The sequence below is a fragment of the Pezoporus flaviventris genome, unplaced genomic scaffold (genome assembly GCF_033815535.1).
Source record: "Pezoporus flaviventris isolate CSIRO_AGI_PZ_B2104156 unplaced genomic scaffold, CSIRO_AGI_Pfla_v1 ptg000025l, whole genome shotgun sequence".
NCBI lineage: Eukaryota > Metazoa > Chordata > Aves > Psittaciformes > Psittacidae > Pezoporus > Pezoporus flaviventris.
Window position 1 is genome coordinate 29780370 of NW_026892573.1, and position 26550 is coordinate 29806919.

Below are 26550 nucleotides of genomic sequence, written 5' to 3' on the forward strand. Positions count from 1 at the left end.
GGTTGGACAGAGCCTTGGTCAACATGGTCCGGTGTGAGGTGTCCCTGCCCATGGCAGGGGGCTGGAATTAGATGATCTTAAGATCCTTTCTAACCCAAACATTCTGTGATTCTATGATTGTCATCAGGCGAAGGAAGTCCTCTAGCATCCAGAAGATGGGAGAAGGCATACACCAATCTGGGCCTGGGAAGTTGGTGATGGACACAGAACTGGTTGATGCTGGTGCACGCATGAAGCCCAGGCTAGCTGAGGCTTTTGCTTTCTGTCTGTTCTGGATGAGCCAGTGAAACATGGTGGATGTGGATGTGTCTCTGGCCATCTGGAGGGTGTGAGCTGGCAGCTGCAGAATGGAGGGGAGCTGTCTTCAGTAGCTCAAGGGCACCAGTGGGGAGAAGTTAGGAGCTCTCACCACTGAAAACATGGTGCCTGCCCTTCTTTCAGCACAGTCTAATGTAGTCAGCCTAAAAACATCCTGTCCAGCTTCAAAAACAAGCCTGTGTAATTCCCCGCAAACATTCATATCACAACCTCGATCTTGCAGCAGACCCAGGCAGAGCTTTTATTAATTGTAAGCTACAACCTTTTGCTACATATTATGCAATGCTTCACTGGAGCCTTCAGTTCTGCAGAGAAAGAAAAAGGACTTTTTATTGCTAAAACCACTACAATACAGGCACCATTATAAGTGTATCTCTTCCCCTTTATCTCAGCAGCTTATGCGAGATTAAATTTTACATACAGGGCATGGTTCTCTCTGCCACTGCCCTCAAAGCTATTGCTTTTTAGGGCTGGAATGACTCCCGAGGGGAGGAAAGGCTTGTTTCTGCCCCGAAGAGCAGATAAGGCACTGTGCCTGTGGGCAGATTACTCTTCTCCTTTGGTAGTTTCTTTAATAGTCATAATTATGACGAATTTAGGACCTGTGGGTTCTGAAATAAGTAAATAAAACCCTGGCAACTGCAGTTATTTCATTTAGAACTGTAGTAGGAACTTGCCAGGGAGTACAGGAGCAGGGCAGAGACTTCTCCAGAAACACCATTTTCACAGACTCACACAGAACCGTTAGGGTTGGAAGGGTTGAACTGTAGGAGATCCTATAGTCCAAACCCCTTCCAAGGCAGGGGCAGCCAGAGCAGGTTACACAGGAATGTGTCCCGGTGGGGTTTGAATGTCCTCAGAGAGGGAGACTCCACAACCCCCTGGGCAGCCTGTTCCATTGCTCTACCACCCTCAACATAAAGTTCTTCCTCACATTGAGGTGAAACTTGTGGTTTGCTCCTTGTGCTGTCACTGGGCACCACTGAAGAATCTGGCACCATCCTAGCACCAACCTTTGAGGTATTTATATGCATTACTGAGATCCCCTCTTAGTCTCCTGTTCTCCAGACTAAATAGACCTAGCTCCCCCAATCTCTCCTCCTAAGAGAGATGCACCAGACCCCTGATCATCCTTGTGGCCTCTGCTGGACCCTCTCCAGTACCTTCTTGTCTTTCTTGTATGGAGAAGCCCAGAATCGGGCACAGCACTCCCGATGTGGCCTTACCAGGATAAGAGTTGAGGGGAAGCATCACCTCTCTTGCCCTCTGGCCACACTCCTCCTGAAGCAGACTAAAGGACTTCTGTAGAGCAAGAGAGAGCAAAACTGAGACCGCTTTAGACATGAAAAACAGAACTCGACACCGTGCGAATATGGCTTGAGGGACCGTTAGCACCTGTAACGATGGGGACTGCTTGTTTCTACCTCAGCCGCCGCTGACTCGCTACAAACAGCGATATAAAGTGCCATTAAGTTCCTATGCAGTTAAAACCGGGTTAATTTAACTCTCGGGCGCGCTCCGTCCCCTCAGCGAGCGGCCCCTGAGGCGCCGCGGCGGGAAACGCGCTTTTTCAGCAGTGTGGCAGCTCTCCATTGCCCTGCTAGCTAACCGGGCGCGGGGTTACTTTACGGCAAGGCTTTTCCGACCTCCCCGTCCGCGCTTTGCGGCTGCGTGGCAGGGCCGGGGGGCGGGGAAGATGTCTGAGCGGGGAGAAGCCCCGGCGGCGGTGGCAGCGGCGGGAGCGGGGGGTGAGATGCCGGCCAAGAAGCAGAAGCTGAGCAGCGACGAGAACAGTAACCCCGGGGACCTGTCCGGCGACGAGAACGTGAGGCCGGGGCGGGGGACAGGCGGATGGGGCGCGGAGGAGGGGCGCTGAGGCGGGAGCGGGGCCTCGCTGCCGGGGGCGGGCGGGAACGCTGAGGCGAGGAGTGTGTGTGGGGGGGGCCGGCCCGGGGGGAGCCGCTGTGAGGGGAGCGGCGGGAGCGGCCGCTTCGGGTGTCCTGAGGGACCCGGCAGACCCTGCCCGGGTCTCGCATCCCGGGTGGGAGACGGGAGAAGGGAGAGAAGAGAGGGGGGTGTCAGCCCGTCCGCCCCGTCTCTGTGTCCACCCCGTCTCGGTGCCTGCCCCTGAAAGAGACGGGCCGCTGTAGGGAGAGAGGGAGGCCCCGGTGGGAGAGGGACCCGTGTGAGTCTTGGAGGAGAGACGCTCACTTTGCCTCCACGTGGGTGAGGGAGAATTTGAGGCCCGAACTCCAAGCGTGCTCTGTCTCCAAGTCTCTTTCAAGATGCCAGATTTGCAAACCGGCAAGGTTTTATGTCTGTCCGGAAGTTTTATTTGTGTGTGTGTTCACCGTCACGTTGCAGCATAAGTTGATCTGTGGGCCTGAGGATTAGGGTCGTGCTCGAGCTTCTGTCAGCAGAAAGCTGCATCAGGGCATGAGGAGGGTAATCTCTAAGTTTGGCTAAAATCTAGTGTGGGAACAAAGGTAACGTGATTGATACAGAATAACTTTATACTTGAACGATAACGCAAGGTATCTAGCAGTCACTTTATGTAGCTACTGGAGTGGGGGTGATGTTTGTGTGTTAGCTTCATGCAGTGTGGGTTTATTCCTTTATCCAGAATGTGAAGGATCTGGACCACATCCCTGATGTCCTGTGGAAGTGCTGCTTGTGAGGTGACGGGCAGGTTCAAGGTGTTCTGCACCACTGCTCTGCGGCATTTCTGTATTATGTGTAGTTCGGTGACGGGCATTCCGGTTTGCTTTGGTGCCTGTGTTAGGCTGTCAGTGACCACGGATGGGGGCTGTCTGGTTGTTGAAAGTGTGACCTGTATCAGTGGTTAAAGGATTTCCTTTTCAAGGCTTGTTACTGGATTCCACTGCTCCTGAAAGACAGCAATTCTATTTAGGAGTTGGCAGAATAGTGTTGATTTGGAGAGGGGGTCTGTTTTGTTCCACAGGTTTCCTGGGTGCAAGTTTGTGGTTATGTTGTAGTTGTATTGTAGCAGGTACCTGCTGTTCTTCTATTGACAATATCTGACTAGTCCAGGGAAAACTTCAGTCTTGTGAAGCATTACAACTCTGGCTAGCAAGTGCTCTTGGGAGACGAGGATTTGGCAAGCTCTGACATTGTTTTAGAGTACAGGAGAAGAAACTGGAAAATGTAAAACTTGTTCAACTCGGTTACATGTGTTAGGAGAGGGTTTGCTCTTTTAGGAGTGCAAAGTGAAGGGAATGATTCCACGTCTGGGTAGTTTGCTTACAGGCTTGTGTGTTGTATTGCCTCCTTTTTCTCCCCTCAGTGTCCTGATTTTCAGGGTTGTTGGTCAAACAAAGACCAGTGCACATTTACTTGCTTCTGTTGATATGATATGAAACTAGGACACAGAATAAATGTTTGATGGGATTTGGTGTATCAATGTTTAGAGCTGACCTTATTCCATATTCCTAGTGGAGTTCCTAATGCAGCTTCATGCTTAACCTCCAGTGACAGGCTGTTGTCTGCCTCTGCCTACCTCAGTTCAGATCCAGAAATTCCAAAGCCTTGGGATGAGTTGTTCCCCTTCCACTGCTCTGATGGGAATTGAACAGACTGCATTGCCAGGATATAAATAAAGGTTGATTTTTAGATTTTTAAGTATATTTAAGATGAAGGTAATCCTATGGAAGCACAGGGTTGCCAGTTACATTGCAGGTGAAGCTGAAGTGTGCTGTGGTGAGCAATGCAAGGAACAGAAATGTCCTTTTGAGAAGTGACCTGCAGTCACACTATGTGTGAAACTGAAGTTTCTGTGAATTATCTAAAGCTGATCTAAAACTGCTCACCAGCTGGCTGGCTTGTTTTGCTCACCCCCTTCTTCCATCCTTACCTTAGGTGTGACTGCTGATGGTTGGAGGCCAGTTGGATTAGCTACCTGGTCAGGTAGCCAGCTAACTTAATTTTTGGCTTTGTGGTTTGGTTTTTTACCTTAGCTTTTAGTTGAAGCAAGTATCTGTAGGAAAGAGTAGGAGGGAGAGGTGGGACTTCCTCTTCTAGTGGCAGTGCTGACTTACTGCAGAACTGCTGTGCCTGATGCTGCTTGGGGTGTACAGAAGTCTTAGGTTAGATTCTTGGTATGGCAAAGCATAATGTTTTTACACAACCAACCTCTTCCTTCAGTACTCATTCCATGAACGTCAAAGCTGTTTTTTAGTGACCATTTCAGCATTTTCTTAAGCGCAACTACCAGTATTCTGATGAAACGTCACTAGATCACAGTTCACATCTCTCCCTCTGGGATTAGTCCTCATGTGACTTATGTTCTGTTTCTAGGGAGGAATGCTATGATGTTAGTGATAGATTTAAATATGTGAACCTAAATAACATCAAGTCCTAGAAGATCTGTTCCTACAGAGGAGAAGAGGAAGTGGAAAGGCCAAGTGCTGCAAAATGAGTTGAAATTATACAGCAGTTAATGAAACCTTTATTACATTTTATATAATTTGAATATTTTCAGGATGATGCTGTTAGTATTGAAAGTGGTACTAACACCGAACGCCCCGATACACCAACAAACACTCCTAATGCACCCGGAAGGAAAAGCTGGGGGAAAGGAAAATGGAAGTCGAAGAAGTGTAAATATTCCTTCAAATGTGTAAATAGCCTGAAGGTAGGTATGTGTAAGCTTCCTACCATCCCTACCAGTATGGGAATGCTGGCAGTAATGCTAGTGTTGACTGTGAGACAGTGCCAAGATAGGTATTTTTGAGTATCTGTATACAACTTTGCTCATTTGAAGAAAATACCTTTCTTATTTGGCATAGCTGAAGTTTGGAAAAAAAAAGGATACTGAGAAATAGGAAACAGCAGATAGTGCTGCTATTAACCCAGTTTCTGCACAGGTTTGCAAAGTTCTGTGTGATCTAATGAGGTATTTCACTGAAGATGTAGTTGCTTAAGATAAAAACCTGAATAAAGAAATTCAAATAAAACCAAACCTGTGACAGCTTGATGCAAAGCACCTACAGATTTTTCTACCTGTTGAAATGTATTTAAAACAACCCAACAATCTGGGAGTAGAATTTTCCTCACACTTACCAGGTGGTTTCTGTCCTTCGGCAATTGTCATATAGTGCAATTTGATTAATTTATCATGAGTGTTGTGATTGTGCTTGCACCTCATCTAGGTCATATTTATCTTCCCACCTAATACCTGATGCTATAAAGGGATGTAGATTCACTGTCTTTACTCCCTGCTCTTGTATTTTAGGGTAGCATTGTTCTCTTCTGCACTAGTAACAGACTGTGGTGGATTGAATGGATTTTCTCTTTGATTCTTTTACACTGTCAGGATGTTGTTTTTACATCCCCAGGCCTTGTGTGGGATATTTATGTGGCAAAAGATGTAAATATGCCGTCTGACTTGAGTTTTACAAGATCTCTAAATAAAGGAAAGATTGTGTCTGGAACAAGATGGGAGTTCAGTTAAATTTTATATTTAGCTAACCAGAGGATGTGTGCAGCTCCAGAGTGGATACTTTATGCAGAATTGCTTTAAGAGGGTTTTGCTGTTCCCCTCCAGTTGATTGTTGAGCTGTGCCGTGAACTTTGGCTTCAGGTTGCCTGGACGAAATGCTGGGGTAGCTGAGTGGGAGGGGATGAGAGCTTTGGAGCATGGAAACCTCCTAAATGAGATTTGTCACTGCAGAAATTGGGATACGAAGTTACGCTGACAAAAGTTTCTGGGAAACAAGTTGATCTTAATGTATTTTTTTGAAGTAGAAAAGTTATCTGGAGCCCTTTCAGGGTGTAGGAGCACGGAAGTTCTTTCGTTTTCACCTAAGTAGGCAGCTGCTCCTGTGACTGCATGAATCGCCCCCACAGATAATGCTTTTTGTGGGTGGCTTCAAGTCATACTTCAAACACAGTCAGGGGCCTTTCAGCACCCAAACATTCAACAAGTTCTGCCTTTTGCTGAGCCTATTCGTTTTCTGTCTGCAGACCAAACATCCCAAAGCAGTTAGGACTTTTCAAGTACCTTCTGGGGAAACAGAACATTCCCTCACCCCAGCTTCCACCCAGACCCCACTATAGGGTGACCCAAAAGAATGCCCTGTGAAGTTAAGCAATCCCCGACTTGTGTGGATTTGGATCCGGGCCTGGGAACAGATTCTTGTGCAAGTGGAATCAAGCTGTGAGGGAATAAATATAGTGTTTCAGCTAAGTGGGGTAGTTTCTTTTCTGTGTTTCTCTTTGAGCTGAAATTAATGCTCATAATAATAAATGTGCATGTTAATACAAAGCCTAGGTAGAGCCAAATTGGGTAACTCCTTTTTACTTCATGTTTGAGGAAGCCTCAGTTCTTTTCTTTTTTCCATTTTGTTGCTTACTAATTTTGCAGGTACTGTGAAGATAAACTCTAAGGATTGAATGTTGTGTATGGGGTCAGAAGGACTCTTCGGATATTGCATCATATATCCCATAGTTTCTATCTCTTTGAGCTATGCTGTAAAGTGCATGTACTGAAATTAATGAAGAGTCAACATTATTTAAAGACATGGAAATCAATTTTAATATTAAAATTCTTTAGGGATATATAAATTATGTGTTTTTCCACTTTTCTACTCTTGTTTTTCCCCTCTTATGTTGCTTTTACTTTTTTTTTTTTTCCCTTGGGGAAACAAAGAAATATGGCCATTACCATCTGCTTTGAATGTTAAATGGTTATGATTCAGCTTGAAAAACTCAGTGCTTGCTAAATACGCTTTTTAAACACTACTGTGCAAGTTATTTTGGGTGAAATTTAAGCATCAGGAAAACAAGAATATAACTTGGAAAATGACAGGAAATAAAAAGCTGCCTGTGTTTCTTTGCTTTTTGCAGCATAAAGTTCCTGTAAGGTATATTGAGAAATCTTTGCTGTCTGTGGGCTGAATGGAAATGTAGTTTATAAATGAGCATATGCAGCCAAGAGTTGCACATCGTTACATACATCCATAGATGTTTTGGTCATAGATCTTTCAGCAAAGAGCTGTGTCTATTCGGCTTTGATGTATTCCCTTTAAAGCATTGCAGCTACCTTCCATGTGCTCTTGCTTAGGCTGTGCCTCAGTGGTTGTCAGCAGCCTGGTGTTGTCTCTTCAGCTTCTACTCACTGTCCCCTGAGCTGGGAGTCAGTAACCAACCACATGCAAGACTTTAGCTTGTTGATACGTAAAGGAGAGCGAACTAAACCCACTGCCAGTAATGGCTTGTTACCACTTCTGGGAACTGAAAATGCATGGTCACTTGGTTCCCCACTGGCAGCATGGGTGACAGTGTATAAAATGTGTTTGTTTAGTTACAGGTGATAATTTTTTGTGTTGGCATAATATTTACTTGACTTGCCTTCAGTCTAAAAACAGGTCTTATTTTCTGGCTGAGTTGGCATTGGGGTGAGGAAAGACAGAACTGACCATTTATTATTTATTTGGTTTTGTGACAATTGTAAGTCTATTTTCTCCTCTGCCTTCTTTTTCTGTGGTATCAAGAACCTGAGTACTTCGGCTATTGTGCCCTTTATTCATACCAGGGTCAAGATGGCATTGCACAATTCTGCTTTTGAACCAGCATCTGGGTCACTCTTCTGTCTGTACAAACCAGTGGTCGGATTTGTGTGACATACTTGGCAGATCAGGGTGGCCATAATGTGCAGTACCTAAAAGTGCAATGTTTGAAAACCTGCTTCAATGTTTAGCACCTGGGACAAGAATTAGAGCAGATGAGTGTTATCAAAGTAGCTGTGTGCTGTCTTTGACCAGTGAGGATGATGGTAGTTTAAAGGAGGTGAGCACAACTTCTTCAGATACCCCAGTGACCCTGCACGAGCCTCTGCCTGACTCCTTCGGCCATTAAACACCAAAAAACCCTTGGAGATATATGGTCAAGCTTCTGGAGGTTGTAGCACTGGATGTGAGGAATGTAGTGCTGAAGATGTCTTTAGACTACTTACATTTGTCTTGCAGAGTAATCTTGCCAGGGAAATAGGTTGTCTTTGAAAAAGCTTACTAAATACTTATGGCACGTACTCAAACATAGAAACAATAGAGACCTCGGTTGTATATATCTCTTATCACCCTAGTCTGGGTCCTACCTAGAAAATCACAAACTTATCACAGCTTGTGCTGGAAAAGTGTCTTATCCTGAGGGAGAAAACATCTTCCTCTTCACTCTTCCCATTTCATTAAATTTATCAGAAACGGTGCACGTGCCAGAGAACAAGGTTGTTCCAGAAAAACAAGTGCAGAACCTGCTAATACATCTCTAAAAAAGCAGTAAGAATCTGTGCCTTGCACCTGTGTTCTCTTCATGCAGCGTATCCAAAGCCCTCAGTATTCATCAGAGTGAACTTTATCACTCAGAAATTCAAAAACAATGAATTCTTAGTGGGAGATATTTTACAGTATTCTGTATTTGACCTCTCAGCTGTTCTCTTCAAGGAAAACTTAAGTACACTTAAAAAATAAGGCTAAAAAGTAAAACGTGTAACTTTATTAAACACTAAAAATCATGTGTGTGTAATTTTATGGCATACCATTTTCCTCATTTTTCATCTCTAATTAAGCTATAATGCTTTCCAGATGCTCAATACCTGCTTTTTCCTTCTGTCCTGGGGTCACTCATAAGCTTGCTACGTCTCCCTTTGCTAATATCCCATATCCCTCATCCCCTACAGCCATTAGTCTGTTCTTTCCCCATGTTCTGATAGGTAACACTTTGAGTTAAACTTTGAGCAATTCTTTTTAGCTTGTATTCAGCTTACAAAGTTGTTACCTCTCTTTGGTGTTTGCAGGACAGACTTCATTTCTGACAAATTTTCTCCCTTCTCTTTCTAGCCCTTCTAGCTATTTCTGTTCATAACAGATAATGCGTTTCTCAGTAAATAATGCTATTTTAAATTCTTCCAGACTTCCTAACTTTTCCTGAGTACTGTTGGACTCCTTCCCCATACCCCCCTTCTCAGATTCACTCTTTGGGTCTGGGCTAGGCCGGAGCTGCCAGGGCTGACATTCCTGGGGGTGTCTCCGAAGCACTGCCATTTGAAGGCTGTTGTGAGACACTTCCTTCCTGCCTGCACTGTCCCAGACAGTCCCCTGTGGGGAGGCACTTTAGTGAGCATTATTCTTACTGAAAACATCCTGTCAGGACAGGCCAAAATACTGTTATCAATTATTAACAAGCACCACCACATTCATCGCAATTCATAAACATATCTGCTGCTTTTTTCTCTATTAAACTGATGTAAGCTGTATAAAAATAAGATCTGGCATTTCTCTGGTGTTTGTGAAGGTAATCTGAAAACACTTTGTAGACGTGAACTTTGCAGCAGCATTGTGACATGCTGGAGAGAGTTCACGGTGTCTGTGACAGAGTTGCAAGACCTGTGTTGTAATAGTTAATGTAGCCCTTCTCCACCCTTACACCAGTATAAGTCTTCTTTGTCCTTATGATTTTCCTCTGTGAAGTTATAAATCTTTTGTGTGGAAGTAATTCAAACAGTATAAAATACGTATAGATGTGGCCTTAGATGCAGAGGTTGCCGTGTTGAAAATTGCAAAACAAAGTAGTAGAACTGCAAATATAGCTCGGGAATTCTGCCAGCTTCTGGCTGTAACAGCTTCTGAGACATAACAGTTTTCACCCTTTTAAAAGCTTGCTGGGGGAAGAAAGGGAGGGGGTGTCAGAATATTCCTTTAACCTCCTTTAAGACACCCAACTTAAAATGTGATGTTACAAAACTGCTCCTTTTAACTCTTCTCTATCTGAAATTATATTGAACATGAACCCAGTAGTTTGAGGAGGAAAACATCTCAGTTAAACTGTTTTACCACCACAGCTGAATTTCACGGAAGTAATAATAACATGGTGGCTCTTGTTTTATCTTTTTTGGTCTCTCATCTTACTTTACCTCTCCAGGAGGACCACGGGCAGCCTTTGTTTGGAGTCCAGTTTAACTGGCACAGTAAAGAAGGTGATCCTCTTGTTTTTGCTACTGTAGGCAGCAACAGAGTGAGTATAATTGTTTTTAACCATCAGCTCTTCCACTTGGTTCTGCTTGCATGCTTTTTTCTCCAACCAATCCCTTTGCCTGTGGTTAGTATGGATGGGGAGGATACTTCATAGAGAAGCTTTATTTCTGAGGTATGTAACATCTGGGAAAGTTGCATCCTCTGAATTGTTTCATGAAGTTGTGTGTTAGCTATTTGGGAATTAGCCTATGCAGTAAAGAAAAAAATCCTTCAGGAATATAAACATGGGATAAGGAGACAAGAGACATAAATGCATCTTCTCACTAAAATTACTTTTCACAGATGTTATTGTTTCCAGAGGGTCATATACTCTAAAATGGGATGAGAAGTGTCCGCAATGATGCCAGGCAGCTCAGTAGCTAAATTAAGGTCCTATGTGGAGTGAACTTACAGGTTTTTTCTCAACAAGGATTTATGTCATTTCAGACTTGAAAACAACTCCTGAAATGTATTCTATGCCAGTGTTATATATGAATAAGCAAGCAGCCTTTCATTTCCAGGTTTGTTTCAATTGTCAGTCACCAAAAGTGCTAAACTAAGATGGAACAAGGTATCAGTGCTTTGTTAAAAGACCAAGTCATGTTAGAGACGGCTGCAGTAGCTAATTTCAAACAGAGTTTAATCATACTTAGACAGTTCAAATCATAGATTTGCATACCTGGGAAGAACAGCTGAGAAGGCCTGGAGTGGTGCTTTATTGTGACTGCCCTCAGCATTCTTTTATCAAACCATTTCCACCTGTTGGAAACAAATGGAAGATGGATGAGATTTAAACCATAAAGGCACACTACCCGTCCCTATCAGCAGTCAGTGCACAGGTACTTTTCCTTTTGACATGCCACAAGTAAGCAGCAATCTCTCCACTTGTTTTTTTTCTTCCAGGTTACTTTATATGAGTGTCATTCCCAAGGAGAGATCCGCCTGTTGCAGTCCTACGTGGATGCTGATGTATCCTCTTAAAAAGCCACTTGTTTGCTTTCTCTTTATCAAAAATGAAGAGGCTTTGTAGGAAAAAAGCATAAAAAGGTTTGGTCTGTGATTTAATACTTTGCTCATGGGGCACATTCCGTACGTCAGGTCCAAGTGTTACATCTTTCCCACATCCTAGACTCTCCTATTAAAAACATATTAAAAACACACATTCATGGCCAGTGCTGTATTAAAATATTTGAAAACTGATTCTCCATCAGTTTCATCTTCCCAACACTAATATTTGTCTAATGTTTCACATCCACTGCTTTACAGTGGTCTCAGTTTCCCTGTCAATTGGAGCTGGGTTTAAAGCTAAGAATTAATGTTTCGTGCTCAGAAGTGTGAATAATTTGTGTTGTTCATTTGCAGTGTACAAGCCAACAGCTTGTGAACTCAAGTCTTGATTCATTATTCCTGATCTTTGGCTGTTTTGGACAAATAGGTTGAAAAATGGTGCCAACAGAGAATTCCTTGTATGTTATGGAACAGAAGTGAAACAACTGGCATCTGTACAACAGGCAACGTTGCTTGTGTTTGCAGATATAGAAATGAATCATAGAAACACAGAATGGTTTGGGTTGGAAAGGACCTTAAGATCATCTAGTTCCAACCCTCCTGCCACAGGCAGGGACACCTCACACTAGAAAACGTTGCCCAAGGCTCTGTCCAACCTGGCCTTGAACGCTGCCAGGGATGGAGCATTTACCACTTCTTTGGGCAACCCATTCCAGTGCCTCACCACACTTACAATAAAGAAATTCCTCCTTATATGCAGTCTAAACTTCCCCTGTTTAAGTTTTAACCCATTACCCCTGTCACTACAGTCCCTAACGAATAGTCCATCCGCAGCATCCTTGTAGCCCCCCTTCAGATACTGGAAGGCTGCTATGAGGTCTCCATGCAGCCTTCTCTTCTCCAGGCTGAACAGCCACATCTTTCTCAGCCTGTCTCCATACAGGAGATGCTCCAGTCTCCTTATCATCCTCGTGGCCTCCTTTGGACTTGCTCCAACAGTTCCATGTCCCTATTGTATGTGTCTATTCCTTATTGGGTCCAGCAGAGACTCCTGAGCACTTGCATAAAATATCAACAAGTTTACTTAAAAATCACATTTAAATAAATACACAAATAAATAAATAAATAAGAATCTCCTGTTTCTTCTGTGTTCCTTAACATAAGATGTTGTAGGCAGATGAAAACTTCTATACCTGTGCGTGGACATACGACAGCAATACAAGCCATCCTCTCCTGGCTGTGGCAGGCTCCAGGGGAATTATTAGGATAATTAATCCTATTACGATGCAGTGCATAAAGGTGAGTGCTCAGAACTTGAGATACAGCTTATTTCAGTAAGGCATGAAATTTATATCTTTATATACATACGAGCATGAGGGGAAATGATAACTTGGTCTCTGAATTCTATCCCAGCACTACGTGGGCCATGGGAATGCTATCAATGAACTGAAATTCCATCCAAGAGATCCAAATCTCCTTTTATCTGTAAGCAAAGGTGAGGAAAAAACCCCTCTTTTGTTTTTTGTATAAGTCAGGATACTTTGGATTCTGGTCTTGAAAATGGCCAAAACCTCCATAATTTTTTTTTATGAATGGCACTGAACAAGTTTACCTTAAAAGCTGAGAGCAAATCTTGCTCTTTTATGGCTGTATATCTTGTGTGGATTAAATCCATGGCCTGCAACAAGCGTAACTCCACCTGTGGTGCAAAGGGATTGTGAACAGTGCTGCTTTTAGGAATGAAGAAATGAGCTTTGGGGTTGCACTTTACTTTCTACAAGCAGTTAAATGTTTGTCAGTTGTTGAATCCTGTTGCCATCTAGTGGGGAATTCTTAACATCGCAGGCAGCATTTGCTGGTTTTGTGGGGAAAACTTCCATTCTCCGTGGCTCTGACTTTATTTGGACTTTGTATAAAAAGCCTGTTAGTGAAGGGAGAAGTGAGATTTTGGTATGGTGCCTTACGGGCTTGTTCAGAACATCTAACCAGTTGACTGTTTTGTTAAATATGGGAATACTTGATCTGCTGCAGGAGCAAGCCTTCAGGTGTGCTTGAGTTGGAAACCTTCACATAAGGGGACTTTTGACTTTAGCATATTTAGGTGATGAATCTACATGAGAATAAGAGTTGCAGCCTCTCTGATTCTTGCAGCTGTCAAGTTTGTACTGTGGGTCTGTAAAGCTGAAATTCTTGAGTTCTGTGCATTTTTTTTTTAGGTTCTTTTTTTTAATCACATCTTGATATCAGCCATAGTACCATAGGTTTTAAGGTGCAACCTCTGGACTAGGTGCTATCTCTGAGAAGGCAGCAGAATACTGGGGTCTCAGAATTGCTTGGCTGAGAGATGTGTAGAAAAAGAGGAAAGCATTTGGGACTGTGTGGCCTTCCAGTTGGTGCTGCTCTAATTCAGTGCAGTGTATTTGTGGAATCCAAAGGGGAGATATGCTAGAGCTTCCCATTTCCAAATGGGAAATATAGTAGAGGTTCTTCATTAGATATTGTTAAAACTTTCTTTTAACAAGAGGATTAGTTTGATTGACTTTGGAATACATCTTGTTTCTAGAAACACTTTTTCCCATCCATGCAGGCTGTGGTTCAGAAAGAATAATATTGTAAAGGTTAACAAATGGAAAATCAAAACATCTCTGTAAGAATTGCTGAAAGGAATTCCAGCATTTTTTGATACATAAAATTGTTTCTGAGATCAGAATAAAACCATATATGTCCAAGATCAGACTCTGCTTTTTGGATGAGCTAAAGAGCCAAGTCTCTTTCTGCTAGAAGCTGTCCCCAGGGATGGGGGGGTGGTCAGATTTTCTTCACTACAGTATTACTTTTAACAGGAGTTTAGTTGTAACAGCAATTTTAGTTAATGCAGTCCTATGACTTCTACCAAGTGAAGAATTAATTGCCTTCTTGATGTTTACATGAACCCCTGTTATTGAAAGTGGTTTAAGCTGAAATATATTATTCATATGTACCTATAAAAAAAAGCAGCATGTAATTTTATTTGTTCTTTATAGATCATGCATTGAGACTGTGGAACATCCAGACAGACACGCTGGTTGCAATATTTGGAGGAGTAGAAGGGCACAGGGATGAGGTGTTAAGTGCAGTAAGTGGAAGACTGTGGGGCAGTGATTTAGATTTACAAAGGGTAGTAAGCCTACAGTATGCAACTTTTTATCCTCTTGTGCACTGGTTTGATATTATACCTACTTAAAACCCCCGGAAGTGCATAAATACTCTTTTAAGGGGATAGAGAACTTTAAATCTGAGGTGATTGCTTGATCTGGCTACCTCTCAATATACAGGACAAGGTGTTCACTTTGTATGTCTCAATAGCTGGTTCCCTCTCAGTGCAGCCTAGAAGTAAACAAAATAGAGCTCAGTGGGGCTAGAAAGAGTAAAAAGTTTTCATCATGGTCCCACTTTCGAAGTTCTTGAGGTGTTATCAAAGCAGCATCAGCAAATAAACCTTGAGAGACATTGTGGTGAAGGAAAGAAGTTACTTTAGGTGAGTTATGCTGCTTTTCAATGGCTGTGAACAGACACTGGTACTCAGCATGTACCAGCTAGAATTATTGACTTCTAATACTCTGCTCTTACGAGCTCTTTCCATTCCTGTTGTGTGACCTGAAAGGTGAGGGATGCATCTATATGGAACCTTGACACTGTATTACCCAACTGTGGTTCTAAATAGTGTCATCACCCATTTCATAGCCCTGGGATTCTGTCAAAGTTGCTTCATAAACTGAAACTTGGGGAATTCACTGAGGGGGAGAATTAGGTTTAGATTCATTGTTCATCAGTGCTATTGAATATACCTCTCTTTCTTGAGAGATAGTAAATACAATTATTAAATACTGTGCTTCTTCGTAGTGAGCAGGATTACGTTATTAGTAGTTTTCTATTGGAAATAGGCAGTTTTATTGCATTCTCTACACAGAAAATGCTGCTTTGATGGAAATGATGGACTAAAATGTGAGTTGATAGAATACGGCTTAGGCTGGGGGTGCTCAAAAGTCTTTTATATACACAGGATTATGATCTTCTTGGTGAGAAAATCATGTCCTGTGGGATGGATCACTCTCTCAAACTCTGGAGAATTAATTCCAAGAGAATGATAAATGCCATCAAAGAGTCTTATGAATACAACCCAAATAAAACCAACAGGTATGTAGTCTTCATCATCTTGGGTGGCTTTGCAAAACACAAATACTGCAATAGAAACATAGAATGGTTTGGATTGGAAAGGACCTTAAGATCATCCAATTCCAATTCCAACCCCCTGCCGTGGGCAGGGACATCTCACACTAGACCATAGCGTACAAGGCTCTGTCCAACCTGGCCTTGAACACTGCCAGGGATGGAGCATTTGCCACCTTTCTGGGCACCCTGTGCCAGTGCCTCACCACCCTCACAATAAAGAACTTTAAACATCAGTGGCCCAGGTTAATTCCTACCCAAACTAGGATATCTTGGGGATAGTGAGTGATATGGGTATTGTGCTGGGTACTGAAGCTCTCTAGAATGTGTCTTATTGATGTTTGCCTCAGTAGAACTTTATTCAATTAAAAGTCCTGAGCCTTTTATTTTATCTTAATTATTTCTTACCTGCTTGACTAGAAAATGTCTGGAATTATCATTCTTAGAGCTTGTATTTCATTGTGTTCCCAGATGTTAGTGGCTTTTCTTCCTCTCACCTCAAAGTTTCTAGGAGGGGATCAAATCTGTGTAATTAAGTGTAGCCAAGAGTTTTATATTGAGTAGTTTATACTGGTTATTGTATTTGTTATTTGACAAACTGTTTTACATAGTAATAACCTTAATTTTCATCATTCTCTGATCTGACCTTGGATATGAGTAAATTGTCAAGTAAGAGACATGATGGATAAATCCTCCTTTACAAAGCTCCTCAACTTCTTAATCTTAACTTCCAGTTATAAACCACTGAGAGAACTGAAGAGTCTAAACCACACTGAACATGTTCAGCAGTGAGACTAGCTGTGAAAATACTCTGGCTTTTTTTGGTAATGTTACCAAATATTAAATGATGCCTTTGTAGTGTATTCTTATTTTTAATAGTGTGGATTTCTATTTGACAATTTAGGTGGTGCAGAAGCAGCATCAAGTAAAGTGAGCTTTAGTTCCTGAAATATTTGGCAACAGGAGCTGTATTCAGCACCAGAAGGAGTGTTTTTGCGCAGCGCTGTCTCTGCACAGTCTTGTACATGGGAAACCAGTTATTTCATCAGGAAAGAGGATGAAAACAGGGATTGTTCTTATTATTAATAAAAAAAGAAAGCATATAGAATCTACTTTGTTATAAAACTGTTAAAAAAGACAGGATTGTCCTTTTATCATGGAGATAGGTTAAAACTGGCTGTTAAAAATGAGACTTGTGCTTTTGTGTTTCTCTGAACCTCACTTGGCAATTCTCTCCATAGGCCTTTTATTTCCCAGAAAATTCACTTTCCTGACTTTTCTACCAGAGACATACATAGAAACTATGTTGACTGTGTACGATGGCTGGGAGATCTAATTCTTTCCAAGGTAATGTTGCAGCTTTTTAAGTCACATTACTCTTATTTGCTTGTTTTGAGGATCTTAACAGAAGGGTCTTAGGTTAAATTACTCTGCTTTGTCAACTGGTTTTACATCGTGGGTTGTGTCAGCTATCAGGATGTGTGGATAAGCAGCTTGTACTTAAGAAGTAAAATTGCTACTACAGCTGTACCCCTGCTAAAAGTACAAGGGTATCAGCTAACCAGAATCTGCATGGAACCTATATAGGTACTAATGAGGGATCCTGCAGCTAGAGGGAGAAATTAGGGTTCCCATGAGGGACTAACTTTGATTAATGTGTTGAGTTTATTAGTAACATTGGCTTCCAGATATTAAACTAGGTGGTCCAACTGCCTTGTTGTCAGAAATTGGAGCATGCATGGTCAAAGGGATTGGGTAGAAGAGCTTCAAACCAAGGTTAATTCAAACACACATGACAGTGTGTTTGAGCACATCTGGTTGACACCATCTGAAGGAGGGGAGGGAGGGCTCCTTCATTCCTATTGTCTGGCAAAGCTGGGAGCAGGCTCCTGGTGATGGGCAGTGATTTCTGTTGGTGGTGTGGCTGTGATAAAGGGGACATTTTCACTTGTTCTTTTTTTAATGTCATTGGGGAAGCTGTGAAATGAAATATTTGGTTATAGTTATAATCAGACTGAATGTGCTGTATAAATTATATAGGTGATATTTTTTTTCTCCATTGTTTTCCTCAGTCTTGTGAAAATGCCATTGTGTGCTGGAAACCTGGCAAAATGGAAGATGATATAGATAAAATCAAGCCCAGTGAGTCAAATGTGACCATACTTGGGAGATTTGATTACAGCCAGTGTGATATATGGTACATGAGGTTTTCAATGGATTTCTGGCAAAAGGTATGTGTCGGCTTTGACTTTGCTGCATTTGAAGTGCCTAGCTTTTCATGTTTATGGGCATGGGAAAATGTTCATGTGAGGTTTTGGAAGCAGATTGGCTGCTGTGGAATTGGAGGAGCTCCAGGGTTTTCAATCTGGGTTCTTCCTGGTGAAAAAGCTTCACTGAATTTCACTGATTTTCCACCAAATTTCACTGATTTTCCAGCAAAGGGATGTTCACTGTTGCCTTCCTCCCCCATCTGCAGAGATGGATAATAAAATGGAAGAAAGAAGGCAAATCGTATAGCCCTTCTCACCCCTCCAACAACCTCATGAAGTCATTCATATCCAAACACTCACAGTTTAGCAGCTCTAGAGCCTTTATAAAATTCTTTATTCTTTGAGGTACTATCTTAAAACTTCTGTATCCTTTGCTTTCTTTTAAAGATGCTTGCTCTGGGCAATCAGGTTGGCAAACTTTATGTGTGGGATTTAGAAATAGAGGATCCTCATAAAGCCAAGTGAGTACTTCCTTTTTTATTTCATCTTTCTTAAGACAGGGAGTTGGGGCTTTTCCCTTTTTCCTTTACTGGTAACTACAGAAATTCTTCAACAGAACTTGTAACTTCCCATTTGAACTACCAGGAAAATAAACAGCCCCTGAAGGTTAACATTTATCATTTTATACTCATATATTGTCTGTGGTACAGTGGGGCCAAGAGACCCCAGTCAAATCCTGCTGGATACCACATGTAGATATAGTAGAAGACAGTTTGTTTCTCAAAGAGCTTGCATACTAATTAGGTGGATAACTTAACAAAGTGATTAAGAGAAGAGGCACTGGTTGGGTGTAGCACATCACAAAGGAGGAATATGTGAAAGGACTGGAGTAATGAGAGTGCAAAGGTATCTGAGCACAACATAGCTTTCCAGTTCCTCACCTGTGTGGCCAGGCACTTTTACAACAGGTCTATGTATATATATATATATATATATATATATATATATATATATATACACATATACATTTATATAGATATGATTTTTTTTTAATTTAAAATTAAAATTTTAATTAAATTAAATTTTTAATTTCATAGAATGCTTTAGGTTGGAAAGGACCTTAATATCATGTTGTTCCAAAAACCCTGCCGTGGGCAGGGACGCCTCACACTAGACCATGAATAATCACGTTAGATCATATATAAAATTAGAGGTGCAAAAGAACCCCAGACACAGAAAACATTATGTCTATAAAATGCATATATACTATGTATATAAATGATATATGCATTATTTATGTATATACTATATACCAAATTATATATATAGTTGTGTTTTTATATATATAATCTATAGAAATGTGTGTGTCTGTATATATATATCTAGACATACATATATATATATGAAGTTCCTGAAAATGCTGCAGTCTTTAATCACCCAATTACATACAATATTTTATCCTTAACCAACTGGGAAAGAACATTGATTCTGAAGCCCTAAATAACATGATGAAAGAACCTGTCAGTCAGTGCTTCAGTACGAAATGGCTGTGGGTGAACATGAAATTACTGCGTTCCCAAGTCCACATTTAGAACACAGAATACACCATGAAGGGCATAATCCTGTTCCCCTCAGTTCCTCTTAGCTCACAAAAGGAGGAGGTTGGAGAATGAGCACTCTGTGTAAGTGTAGCACCGAGTACAGATTTAACATTGCAGCTGAATGATTTTCTTTTACTTCTAGGTGTACGACTCTTACTCATCCAAAATGTGTCGCTGCCATTCGACAAACCAGTTTTAGCAGGGACAGCAGTATCCTCATAGCGGTGTGTGACGATGCCAGTATCTGGCGCTGGGACAGGCTAAGATAAATGTACTTTTTCTTAACTCAAAGTAGAAAATCTATTTTCAAATTCTAATATAGTCAGTTAAGTCGCTTAGTGCAGTAGGTGCGTTTAGTGTAGACTTCCTCGGAGGTTCGGCGGGCTGGAGCTGACCTTAGTGATGTTTACATTGCGTGTATTGTCCTGCTTGGAATTGCTGCTTTTAATAAAAAGAAGTATTTTTGTAAAGTTTTCTGAATTGTCCATTTTAATTATTTCCCACAGTCAGTTTTCATTTCCAGCCTGTGAAGGTGCTTTGCATACAGCATACAGAAATATATGGCAACTTGATAGAAATCTGGGGGTTGTGCATGTGCTTGTGGCTGTATTTGGGCCTTTTTGACTGGAAACCTAATAAGTTGTTGAATATTAGCCAGGAACCATGCAAAAAGAATACTACACTTAGGAATATAGTATAAAGATATGTTATATTGCTGCTAAAAATATTTTGAACTCATTCTTCAAACGAATTGTACATTTAAATGAGTCTTAAGAGTCATGGTTTGGGTGAAAGGGACCTTGTCCTGGGTTCAGCAGTAGCAGTCATGTTTTTTTCCTTTGTGTTAACTGGTGCAGTGCTGTGTTTTGACTTCTAGTTTTGAGAACAGCGTTGGTGAAGCCGATGTTTTCGGTTGTTGCTAAGTGATGTTTACCCTGACCAAGGACTTTGTGAGGCTCATGCTCTGCCAGGGAGGAGGGGAAGCTGTGAGGAAGCAGAGACGGGGCGCCTGACCCGGGCTAGCCGGGGAGGTATTCCATACCACAGCACGTCATGCCCGGGGTGGGGGGTAACTGGGAGTTGCCCGGAAGGACAGGGGCTTCCGGGTGGAACTCGTTTTCTTGGCCGGTGGTATCGTATTCTCTTCCCTTGTTATTTTCCCTTATCATTGTTTTAGCTGATAGTAGCGGTGGTGATTTGTTGCTGGACTGTTCTTGTCTCAACCCGTAGGAGTTGCACTCTCTCGATCCTCCTCCCCGTTCCTCCGGGAGCGGGGAAGGGGAGAGCCCCGGTGCAGGGAGGGGGGGGGAGACGAACACGGACCTTGATTGTTGTCAGCTCGGCACCACTCACTGGGAGTGAGTGAACAAGTTACCTGACTGGGTTTAAACCACGACAGTTCTTTTTGGCGCCCAACGTGGGGCTCGAGGGGTTGAGATAAGAACAGATCTGACTGGATTGATAGTCACTCGTCACAATGCTGATTTATTGGCTCTCAAGGTTTTTCCTCTTGATCTCACAGTTTCAGTATACCATATCTTACGTCCATCCGGTATTGGCTGTATTAGTGTTTTTCAAGTGTGGGGCTTGGGCTAAGGTTTTTATCCCATTGTACTTTATGGTAATGACTTGTAATACAATAGAATCATTGATCATGAAACTGATCTGGTTTATGTTCCCAGTGTGGTCACCACCTTTATACTTTGGGAGGTATATGATGGAGGTGCTTAGCAATTACACATCTTTTTTCTCCTTCTCAGGTGCTCAACCTGTGAAGGAGACATCCTTTTACCCTCCTAGTCGTCCCCCCAGACCATTTACATTTGAGAGTTTTGAATTTTTTAAATGGCCTTTTAATGCTCTTGAGACTTGTTTGCTGATGGTGATGGGAATCACCATGCTAACACGCATACAGAGTGTGTTTTGCCCACTACTGATTTCAAGAGTTAAGCAGATTCAGGTTTGGGTCTTGTCTGGGGTCAAACGACGATGTAGGAGGACCGAGAGACTTTCCCAGAGGCTGGACAGCCATGAGTGGCAGGGTGTGTGGGATAGTATGGGCAAGTATCTAGGTCAGTGGGCCCCTCCAGTATTTTGGAATTTCACTACCGAACAACTGCAAAATCCAGAAGAATTAGTAAAACACTTAAATGAGGTGTGTGGTCATTCTGGCCATACCAGAGATGGACAAATCACGGCAACGTGCTGGGGCTTGGCCTATGCTTACAGGGCCTTGTTCAACACTATTCAGCACCTTCAAAAGGAAAAGAATGTCGGCGGATTTGAGGGCAAAGTGACAGTCGCTACTCAAACTTTGGCTGCAATGAACTGCGCAGCTACCCCAGTGGCAAGTACAGCAGCTGCTCAAACTTCAACTGCAACAGACAGCGCGGTTACCCCAGCTCCAAGCACGGTAGCTACACCACCCCCAGCAACAAGTACAGTCGCTACTCAAACCACAGTGATAATCACTGCAGCCAAACCAGAGGACCAATTCGTACCAATATCGGTTGCCCCTGTACGCAAGAGAACAAGCAAAAAGGAGGCAAAAAGGGTGAAGCGAGATGAAGAACCAATGAATTCACCACCCGGTCCAGAATCTGATCAGGAGTCATCCTCACATGACGAAGAAGAAGAAGAAGTAACTTCTCGACCTCGGACCTCAACCGAGCTGCGGAATATGCGAAAAGATTTTACCCGTCAACCAGGGGAGCACATCATCACCTGGTTACTCCGATGCTGGGACAATGGGGCCGATGGTCACGAACTAGAAGGTACAGAAGCCAAGCAGCTGGGATCACTTGCTAGAGAAGGGGGAATTGACAAAGCAATTGCAAGAGAGAAAAAGTCCCTCAGCCTTTGGAGGAGGCTCTTGGCAGCTGTGAAAGAAAGGTTTCCGTACAAGGACGATGTTACGAGTCGTTCGGCCAAGTGGACTACTATAGACAAAGGCATCCAGTCTCTGAGGGAATCGGCCATCGTAGAGATGATCTATCACATCAAGCCGAATAACGGGGATACACCTATAGATCCAGATGAAGTTGAATGTACACGACCCATGTGGCGAAAACTTACACGGAATGCACCGTCATCATATGCCCATTCATTGGCAACAGTGACCTGGAATGACATAGTACCACTAACAGTGGATGAAATGGTTCATAAACTCCGAGAGTTCGAAGACAATCTCACTCCTTCCATCATCTCAGCTGTGAAAAAACTGTCCCAGGACCTCGACAAATTGAGGGACGATGTATCTGATTTATCCAGCTCCTCACGTGTACCAACACGCGTCTCAGCTATTAACAAAAGACGTCCTATTGTTCAAGAGAGGAGATACAGAAGGTATACGCCACGGGGTACCCTATGGTTTTACCTGCTGGATCACGGAGAAGACATGACAAAGTGGGATGGAAAACCTACTTCAGCTTTGGAGGAACGGGTGAGTGAACTGAAGAGGGGAGCAAGGGCCAAGACTGATCGTCCCATGAGAGCTACGGCTTCAGTCTCTGGTGAGCAGTTTCCCAGATGGAGTGGAAGAGCTGATTTTACTCCAGCTCCTGTGATAACGAAGAATAATCCCTTTCAACACGACTTAAGTGTCCAATGCTGTGACGACCATTAGAGGGGCCCTGCCTCCAGCCAGGTGGAGGTAGGGGACAATCGGATTTACTGGACTGTGTGGATCAGATGGCCTGGCACATCAGTCCCACAGAAGTATAAGGCTCTAGTAGATACCGGTGCACAGTGTACCCTGATGCCATCAAGCTGTCAAGGGGTGGAACCCATCTATATTTCTGGAGTAACAGGAGGATCCCAAGAGTTGACTGTGCTGGAGGCTGAAATCAGCCTGACTGGGAGGGAGTGGCAAAAGCACCCTATTGTGACTGGTCCAGAGGCTCCATGCATCCTCGGCATAGACTACCTCAAGAGAGGGTACTTCAAAGACCCAAAAGGGTACCGGTGGGCTTTTGGTATTGCTGCTTTGGAGACTGAGGAAATTGAGCAGCTGTCCACCTTGCCTGGTCTCTCAGAAGATCCCTCTGCTGTGGGGTTGCTGAAAGTTGAAGAACAACAAGTGCCAATTGCGACCACAACAGTGCACCGGCGGCAATATCGCACCAACCGAGACTCCCTGATTCCCATCCATCAGCTGATCCGTAGACTGGAGAGTCAGGGGGTGATCAGCAGGACCCGCTCACCCTTCAATAGCCCCATATGGCCAGTGCGAAAGTCTAATGGAGAATGGAGACTAACAGTAGACTATCGTGGCCTGAATGAAGTCACACCACCATTGAGTGCTGCCGTACCGGACATGCTAGAACTTCAGTATGAACTAGAGTCAAAAGCAGCCAAGTGGTATGCCACGATTGATATTGCCAATGCATTTTTCTCCATTCCTTTGGCAGCAGAGTGCAGGCCACAGTTTGCTTTTACTTGGAGGGGTGTCCAGTTCACTTGGAACCGACTGCCCCAGGGGTGGAAACACAGCCCTACCATTTGCCATGGACTGATCCAGACTGCACTGGAACAGGGGCAAGCTCCAGAACACCTGCAATACATTGATGACATTATTGTGTGGGGCGATACAGCGGAAGAAGTCTTTGAGAAAGGGAGGAAAATAATCCAAATCCTGCTGAAAGCCGGTTTTGCCATAAAACGGAGTAAGGTCAAGGGACCTGCACAGGAGATTCAATTTTTGGGAATAAAATGGCAAGATGGACGTAGACAGATCCCCACAGATGTGATCAACAAGATAACAGCAATGTCTCCACCAACTAATAAGAAAGAAACGCAAGCTTTCTTGGGTGCAGTGGGGTTCTGGAGAATGCACATCCCAAATTACAGTTCGATTGTAAGCCCTCTCTATCATGTGACCCGGAAGAAGAATGATTTTAAATGGGGCCCTGAGCAGCAACAAGCCTTTGAGCAAATTAAACGCGAGATAGTTCATGCAGTAGCCCTTGGACCAGTCCGAACCGGACCAGATGTAAAAAATGTGCTGTACACTGCAGCTGGGGAGAACGGTCCTACCTGGAGCCTCTGGCAGAAAGCTCCAGGGGAGACTCGAGGTTGACCCCTCGGCTTTTGGAGTCGGGGATACAAAGGATCTGAGGCCAGCTATACCCCAACTGAGAAAGAGATACTGGCAGCCTATGAAGGGGTTCGAGCTGCTTCGGAAGTGATTGGCACTGAAGCACAGCTCCTCCTGGCACCCCGGCTGCCCGTGCTGGGCTGGATGTTCAAAGGCAGGGTCTCCTCTACACATCATGCAACTGATGCTACATGGAGTAAATGGGCTGCACTAATTACACAACGAACTCGAATAGGAAATCCCAGTCGTCCAGGCATTCTAGAAGTCATCATGGACTGGCCAGAGGGCAAAGATTTCGGAATGTCACCAGAGGAGGAGGTGGTGCGTGCTGAAGAGGCCCCACCATATAATAAACTGTCAGAAAGTGAAAAGCAGTATGCCTTGTTTACTGATGGCTCTTGCCGTATTGTGGGAAAGCATCGGAGATGGAAGGCAGCTGTATGGAGTCCTGGACGACAAGTTGCAGAAACTGCTGAAGGAGAGGGTGAATCGAGTCAATTTGCCGAGGTGAAAGCCATCCAGCTGGCCCTGGACATTGCTGAACGAGAAAAGTGGCCAGTACTTTATCTCTATACTGACTCATGGATGGTGGCAAATGCCCTGTGGGGGTGGTTGAAGCAATGGAAGCAGAGCAACTGGCAACGCAGAGGTAAACCCATCTGGGCTGCTGCACTGTGGAAAGATATTGCTGCCCGGGTGCAGAATCTGGTGGTGAAGGTACGTCATGTAGATGCCCATGTACCCAAGAGTCGGGCCACTGAGGAACACCAGAACAACCAACAAGTGGATAAAGCGGCTAAGATTGAAGTGGCTCAGATGGACTTAGATTGGCAACATAAAGGTGAATTATTTTTGGCCCGGTGGGCCCATGACACTTCAGGCCATCAGGGCAGAGATGCAACATATAGATGGGCCCGTGACCGAGGGGTGGACTTAACAATGGACACTATTGCCCAGGTTATTCATGAGTGTGAAACATGTGCTGCAATTAAACAAGCCAAGCGGTTAAAGCCTCTTTGGTATGGAGGACGATGGTTGAAGTATAAATATGGGGAGGCCTGGCAGATTGACTATATCACACTGCCACCAACCCGCCAAGGCAAGCGCCATGTGCTTACCATGGTGGAAGCAACCACCGGGTGGCTGGAAACATACGCTGTGCCCCATGCCACTGCCCGGAACACCATCCTGGGCCTTGAGAAACAGATTTTGTGGCGACACGGCACCCCAGAGAGAATTGAGTCAGACAATGGGACTCATTTCCGGAATAACCTTATAGATATTTGGGCCAAAGAGCATGGCATTGAGTGGGTATATCACATCCCCTACCATGCACCAGCCTCTGGGAAAATCGAACGGTACAATGGGCTGTTAAAAACTACACTGAGAGCGATGGGTGGGGGAACTTTCAAGCATTGGGATACACATTTACCAAAGGCCACCTGGTTGGTCAACACCAGAGGATCTGCCAACAGGGCTGGCCCAGCCCAGTCAGAACTTTTACATATTGTAGAGGGGGACAGAGTTCCCGTGGTGCATATGAAGAATTTGCTGGGGAAGACAGTCTGGGTTATTCCTGCTTCAGGTAAAGGCAAACCCACTCGTGGGATTGCTTTTGCTCAGGGACCTGGATATACTTGGTGGGTAATGCGGGAAGATGGGGAAGTCCGATGTATACCTCAAGGGGATTTGATATTAGGGGAAAACAGCCAGTGAACTCAATTGTATGCTGTTGCCTGCTGTGTAATGCTTTTATAGCCCATCAACTAGATGTCTCCAGGTCACCAGCGACTGGCCCTGACTTCCCTCCAGCCATCATCCCAACAGAGAATGAACTTGGAACATCATGGACCGAATGGACTCGGCAGCATTATAGGGATTGGTCCATGCACTAAGAAAATGATTTTTTTCCTCTTGGTCTGTATGTATATGGATGTATATATGTGGGAGAGCGATGGTGTATTGAAAATGTGGGATCTGAGCACGACGTGAATGGTATGGAATAAGGGGTGGATAATGTCCTGGGTTCAGCAGTAGCAGTCATGTTTTTTCCTTTGTGTTAACTGGTGCAGTGCTGTGTT

General features: G+C 43.6%; 1 protein-coding gene across 3 annotated transcripts; it reads left to right on the forward strand.

The window, feature by feature from the left end:
- Positions 1 to 1975: 1975 nt before the first annotated feature.
- EED (embryonic ectoderm development) lies at positions 1976 to 19848 on the forward strand. Of its 3 annotated transcripts, none has more exons than XM_061458037.1 (12): positions 1976 to 2143; positions 4817 to 4969; positions 10255 to 10347; positions 11250 to 11315; positions 12528 to 12653; positions 12768 to 12849; positions 14378 to 14511; positions 15397 to 15530; positions 16805 to 16910; positions 17636 to 17794; positions 18221 to 18294; positions 19517 to 19848. In XM_061458037.1, the coding sequence occupies exons 1-12, from the start codon at positions 2015 to 2017 to the stop codon at positions 19641 to 19643; spliced, it is 1383 nt and encodes a 460-aa protein (XP_061314021.1). In that variant the 5' UTR covers positions 1976 to 2014; the 3' UTR covers positions 19644 to 19848. The 3 variants fall into 3 exon arrangements, with proteins under 3 accessions (XP_061314021.1, XP_061314020.1, XP_061314019.1); XM_061458035.1 differs by having other exon boundaries at positions 1981 to 2143; positions 14378 to 14469; XM_061458036.1 differs by lacking the exons at positions 12768 to 12849; positions 14378 to 14511 and having other exon boundaries at positions 1980 to 2143.
- The last annotated feature ends 6702 nt before the right edge of the window (positions 19849 to 26550 follow it).

What these genes read in the sequence shown, in the direction of transcription:
- EED (XM_061458037.1), top strand. Translation starts at nt 2,015, where the DNA reads ATGTCTGAGCGGGGAGAAGCCCCGGCGGCGGTGGCAGCGGCGGGAGCG. An exon ending in GTGATTTAGATTTACAAAGG is followed by an intron (nt 14,512 to 15,396) that starts GTAGTAAGCCTA and finishes TTATATACACAG; the next exon opens with GATTATGATCTTCTTGGTGA. An exon ending in CAATGGATTTCTGGCAAAAG is followed by an intron (nt 17,795 to 18,220) that starts GTATGTGTCGGC and finishes TTTCTTTTAAAG; the next exon opens with ATGCTTGCTCTGGGCAATCA.